The sequence below is a fragment of the Colias eurytheme genome, chromosome 24, assembly GCF_061535395.1.
Source record: "Colias eurytheme isolate Ceu_HAF_F1 chromosome 24, ilColEury1 Martin Lab GWU primary, whole genome shotgun sequence".
Taxonomy (NCBI): Eukaryota; Metazoa; Arthropoda; class Insecta; order Lepidoptera; family Pieridae; genus Colias; species Colias eurytheme.
Window position 1 is genome coordinate 6,874,255 of NC_143003.1, and position 6,477 is coordinate 6,880,731.

Below are 6,477 nucleotides of genomic sequence, written 5' to 3' on the forward strand. Positions count from 1 at the left end.
TAAAGAACTTGAATTGTTTTTGAAATGGCAATATCGTCACTTCATGAAACAAGGCGACGATTTTAGCATCTTTGAATGTTGCTAAAGAAGTTTCACTTCTGACACGTGTGCTCAGCATACACGCTTTTTTTTAGATTTTCTTTTAAATTGTTTGTTAATTTGCTACAATAATTAATATTTTCACAGATCTAGTCAAGTATCGTGTGTCGGTTACGCGCCGCCTCCATCCTCAGCTCTCGCCGCAGTACAAGCAGTCAGAACCTCACAAGGCAATCAGGTAAATATAAAACTTTTTGAAGTGAAACTTCTTTATCGGGGTTGGAAAAAAAATTAGTGTAACATTTTTTCGTTACGCGTGACATTTTTCCGTTCCGCGCCATCTTTTTCTTATCCCTACCACGCGTGATTCGACGTATTTCTGTAAAGTTGCATATACTTAGTAAATTATTTTTTGAAAAATAAGGTCATAAAGAAGTTTCACTTCTTACGTGTGTACACTAGTACACGTACACATTTTTTTTGATATTTCATATAAATTATTACATTAATATGACTTTCATCTCCAAATTATTAGCTTGGAATCTTCTGTTGCATTAATCAATTGTACCATAAGAACAGAGAGAGTTTATCTAAATTCTGTTTAACATTTAATAATGAGACAAAAGGCCATATTACTTGTATTACATCGTATAAATAAATAAAAAATCTTCCTGAAACTATTGCAGTTTATAAAACAATTCTCCATTCAACATGTAAATTTTAGAAAGAATAGAAAAAATATAAAGCATTTGAATGCCATAAAACTAAAATATCAAATCCATTCAACATATTTTTACACATACCTTATAAGGTATATATTATAATATAATATTATAAAGGGGAAAGGTTTATATGTATGTATGTATGGTTTTCACGCATAAAGTACTGGACCGATTTTGATGAAATTTGGCACAGATAATCTTTAGACCCTGAGAAAGAACATAGGCTACCTTTTATTGCGAAATATGTACCATGGGCGAAGTCGGGGCGGACCGCTAGTACCTTATATTTTAGAGTAATATACTGTATATTTTAGAGTACTATACCATACTTTTTCCTTTCCAGGCTGTTCTCCTCCGTGGAGTAACCTGCACAGAAGTAAGGGCAGAAGAATTAGCCCTAGAGCTGGACCCCAACGTGCAAGTGAAAGAAGAAGCCAGAAGACTCTCAGAACAGTCCAACCTGAGCGACCAGCAGTACCAACCGTACCCTTGCAGTAATGATGATGTGGTTAGTAGATTACCCTTTAGAATTAGATCTTGGCACAGATCAAAGAAAAGAAAGTCTGGGTCTAATAGGATTATCATTAGTTGTTTAGTTTTAAGCAGATGGTTAAATATGTAAGCACATAGTATGGCGATAGATACAGAAACTTTTAAGAAGTTAAAAATAGAAAGTCGATAAAAAAAGGTTGAGAGCTTCAGGATCGAGATCCAAATAGGTTCAAAAAATTTATTAAAATGCAATAATTAATATACAATTTTAGAATAAGACAGTCCAACTGCGATTCCTTAAACTTTCTTTTTTTTCAGAATTTCTTACAAAATAAAAAAAAATATTGATATGAAAAGCTTTTAAAACATTATTATATATTATTGTATTTATTATATAAATATTGTACACCTTTGTATGACCATATACGAGCGAATAAACAGATTTGATTTTATTTGATTAAAAATATCTAATTTCCTCTCCCAGGGTGATGTTCCATTCCCGTTCAAGACAGAGGAAGACCAGGATGCCGTCAACTACAAGGAGTCCCGCTCTAACTCCACTGTGGTGATCACCACTGCACAAGTTCACCATCCCAACCAAGAGGTTAACCTAGAACAGGTTAATATATTTTTTTTTACATGGAGAAATCTTAAGAACTATGATGAAAAAAAATAAACAAAAAAATACCTATTAAAAATTCTAAATTACTCATGATCACAAAGAAGTATTAAAATTTTTAATATTTAATGATGCATCCTTCCTACTAATACTACGTTTAAGTGCGAAAGTTTGTGAGGACGTGTGTGTGTGTTTGTTACTCTTTCACGCAAATACTACTGAACAGATTGCAATGAAATTTAGCACTCATATAGATGGTAATTTGGATTAATACATAGGATAGGTTTTATCCCGGAAATCCCACGGGAACGGGAACTATGCGCGTTTTTCTTTGAAAACGCGGGCGAAGCCGCGGGCTGAAAGCTTGTATAATATAAATTTAAACATTTTTTACAAACAAAAAAACAATAATTGATCAATGTCAATTTCTATTATTAGTTAATAATTAAAAACTGCATTTGATAATAAACTAAACATTTAAGCAATGAAACATTATGAAATCCTTTATTTTGTATCACCAGGTTGCTGAAGGAGAAATGGTCGAAAACAAGCTGGTGATACCAGACGAAATGATGCAATATCTTAACCAATCCATATTGGGCACCGACACGGCACCAGCTAACACCGACTCCAAGGAAGACAAGGAAGACGACAGTCCAACCAAAGAGAACATACAGAACATACCCACAGACATTCAAAACGCAAACAATTCCTCTGACAAAATAAGCGATGTAGCCACAAGCGACGATTCTCTACTCAAAAATCTAGGTGCCATAGGTAGTGATCTCAACATAAGTGATATACAAGTCGATTTAAGGTCATTAGATGTTAGTATGTCGGGTAACAGCGGCTCTCTTTTAGCTAAAACGCCGGACGATAAGAACCCGCCGTTGCAGGAACAAGTTATTCCTGAAGTTGTTAATGAAAATTGTGAGAAAGAGTTTAATTCTAATAGACCACCAGCGAGTCAGGCTTCGATACCCACTAATCCCTTACAATCATTGCAATCCATGACTGCGAATCAAACGGAACAATCCAATAGGATGCGAATGAACAATCCCTTACCTCAAAAGCAGACAGCAGTTACTAAAACAAACGTTCAAACAACTATGAGCACGAATCTCCCGCACGGCATGTTAAGTCCGCAAAGTCTACCTCACAGTACGATGAGTCCACAGAGTGTGATGAGTCCCCACAACATGCCGAACATTATGAGTCCCCCCAGTGCGTACAATGTGATGAGTCCCCAGAGCGTCATGAGCGTCATGTCGCCACAACACAACGCTATGAGCCCGCAAAGCATGCAGAGTTTAATGAGTCCCCAAATGCCGAACCAAATGGTGATGAGTCCCCGCCACAATAACATCGGCAGTCCGATGTCGCAAAATCTAAACAGTCCCATGATGAACATGGCGAGTCCCATGAGCCATGGAATGCCGAGTCCCATGCACCCAGGGCTTCAAAGCCCTATAACGAGTCCCATGATTCAAAACATGACGAACATGACCATGAACATGCCGTCTCCACAAAACCAGAACCAAAACGTAATGATGAATATGAATGCAAATACTCCACAAATGGCACCACCTTACAACAATCAGAGGCAAAACTGTAAGATGCCAAACAAAAACTACAACAACGTTCCCAAACAGTATCCTAACCAGAACTTTAACCAGGCATACCCAATGCAAAACCAAATACCGCAGCAGAACATGCAATATCCAATGATGCAACAATTTAACCAGAACCAAATGCAACAAATGCCTATACCACAGTCACAGATCCAATACAACATGAACTATCCCCAGAATTACGTGCACCAGAGCAATCAGATGCATCCAATGCAAATGTCCAGATCATCTATGATGAGTGTTGATAATAGCGGGAATATGAGTAGAGGCGTAATGAATAGTTACTGCGAGAACCAATGCCCTCAACAGAATATGCAATACCCCCAAAATGTGCAATACGCCCAACCACCTCCCTACAATTCAGTCAACAACGTCATGGGTCCACCACCCCCTAAAAATAATCAGTACAACCAATTCTACCCACGAAACCAATGGGAATACAACCAATACAACAAACAGATGCAGAAATCTATGCAGAATTCCATAAACATGTCGACAGGCAGTCAAAAACCTGTCAACGGGATGAGGTCCATGAACCAAATGAAGAACGACCAAACAGACTGTAGTATGAATAGTTTGAGAAGCCAGAACCAACCGAGTGACGTCCAAGTGTGGGATATTTCCCAATCTCAAATAGACGCGTCAAACAACAGGAAAAAACAGAACAGCATGCGACAGGACACGTATCAAAGGACATTAGAATATGTGGAGAATTGTGAAAATTGGAAAAGTTCAGAAATGGTGTCAAGCAGTACACATCCTTTACAAGGCGGGGATAACATGGTTGTAAACGACTTGCAAACTTCGTTATCTTCGTTTTACGAAGAAAATCAATATTTACAAATGATACAATAGTTTATGAAATAAATATGTATAATTATATTTTGAATGCAGTTAATAAATTTTTGTACAATTTTTACATCTAGCAATATTGTAGTTTGAAAATGTCATGGTGCTAGTTATGTCTTTGAATAAATTTTCCGCCTTTATATTAAGCGATTACATTACAGTTTTAAATGTTTTATACACTATAAATAAATACTACATTAGAAAATTATCAAGTAAGCTTTTAATAAATATTCAATTTTTATTAATTTCTTCTAAATGTTTTAGAAAATGATGACATTTTATTTAATTGATGAATCTATTTCGTATTTAGCGGCGTCCTAGCACAAGATTCTATTTCTATAAATTTTCGATTATGTACAATTGAAAAGTACATTTAGCATGTTAATTTTTTTCCCTTACGAATTACAATTGAAATATAATTCCCAGTGGTTGTAATTATTTAGAAAATAAACGATGTTTATAAGACATTTTGTGTCCAAAAAGTAAAATATTTCATACATAACTGTAATCTATACTAATATTATAAAGCTGAAGAGTTTGTTTGTTTGAACGCGTTAATTTCAGAAACTACTGGTCCGATTTGAAAAATTCTTTCGGTGTTAGATAGCTCATTTATCGAGGAAGGTTATAAGCTATATAATATCCATCACCCTTAGACCAACGGGAGCGGAGCAATGCGGGTGAAACCGCGGGGCACAGCTAGTTTTCATATACATTGTTTCCATGGTGCATCAAAGGTTGTAATAAGTATATAGACTGATTAATTATTATTAGAAATATAAGTACATATGTAAAAGACACGCACAGGTTGTATATAAATTTGTATTTACGTCTTCCATTTAGCATTTTGTAAAATTGTAAATAAGTTTTTTTTTTTAAACTTCGATTAACTGGTGCCTTGTTATTGTAAGTGCCTTGAGATTATTATGTACAAATACTTTTTTAATTACTGTTAAGCTATCGTTAAGTAATTTTAAAGCAATATTGTCAATTTAGAAAGTTGAATCTCTTAGTTTTTATTGTATTGAGATTATTAGATTTATTTAGTTTAGTGCAAGTATTGAATAACGCACAAATAATTGTAATAGAATTAATGACGTATTTTGTAATAAATTATTGTTTTTACTGTTTGTAAAGAACACATTAAGCTTAAACAATATTTTAATGAAAATAAATTTTTAATTGAGTAATTTTTGTGTTTTTGTTTAACCCTGCCGCTCTTCTTTTTAATCTTCACGAGTATTTAGATTTTTAATTCCTACTAAAAGTAAATAAAATATGTAGGTAATCAACATAAATTAATTCTAACTCTATTTTCACATAAGTTAATGGTAACAAAAGCTACCATGTTCATAGTTTATCATTCAAAGAATTGAGAAATTCCGACATTCAATAAATTTAAACACTTTTTTAATCTACGACGTTAATAAAAACATAATTCTTATTCCTTTTCCTTCTCATTCATGAAACTATGTGTAATAGAAAAGTAGGGTTGAGTTCAGTAAAAATTCGAATTGTACCGAGGTACTTACTTTAGCAATCTTAACACGATAAAAATTAAGTATTCCTTATAATTATTATAAGTACCAAAACCAGTTTATTCAATATACATATTATGAATAATTGCATTAAATTAGGTAGGTATAGTCCGCAGGTACATACCTACACCGTAGAGATACAAGTCTCGTATTCAAAAAGATAACCAAAAATCGATGCAATACCAATAAATTATTAATTTATAATGACAAATCAAAAAACATTTCCTTGAAATTTACAGTATTTTCGAGTAATAATGGAAGAAACGCCGTAGACGATAAAGCAAAAATATAATTATTCGTTCGCATACCGAACGTACGTCACGCATGAATTTAAAATAAACACGATTATTTTTGAATATGTTGCCAGCAGACGCTCAATAAAATGAATAATAAAATCTGGACAAGTGTGTTCTTGATAGATTAATTAAAGTTCCGTAGGTTTTGCTTGGAAATCGAATTTAGGAATAAAGATTTGAAAGAATTGATAAACCACCGAATTCGAACCTTTTCATAGCCAGTCAATCTAACTACTACATCGACTAATTGAATTTGATTTTAAGATTTCTCAAGGTTCTATTGAGTAATAT

At 33.9% G+C, this 6,477-nt stretch overlaps 1 protein-coding gene across 1 annotated transcript in view; it reads left to right on the forward strand.

The window, feature by feature from the left end:
• Window positions 1–4,527, forward strand: part of ci (transcriptional activator cubitus interruptus) — a 90,070-nt gene extending 85,543 nt beyond the window's left edge. Inside the window, exons 17-20 of the mRNA XM_090115713.1 lie at window positions 187–277; window positions 1,105–1,269; window positions 1,738–1,872; window positions 2,394–4,527. Of these exons, the coding sequence (XP_089971839.1) occupies window positions 187–277; window positions 1,105–1,269; window positions 1,738–1,872; window positions 2,394–4,358 (2,356 nt within the window). The 3' untranslated portion in view covers window positions 4,359–4,527. The remainder of the gene's footprint in view (window positions 1–186; window positions 278–1,104; window positions 1,270–1,737; window positions 1,873–2,393) is intronic.
• Window positions 4,528–6,477: the final 1,950 nt, after the last annotated feature.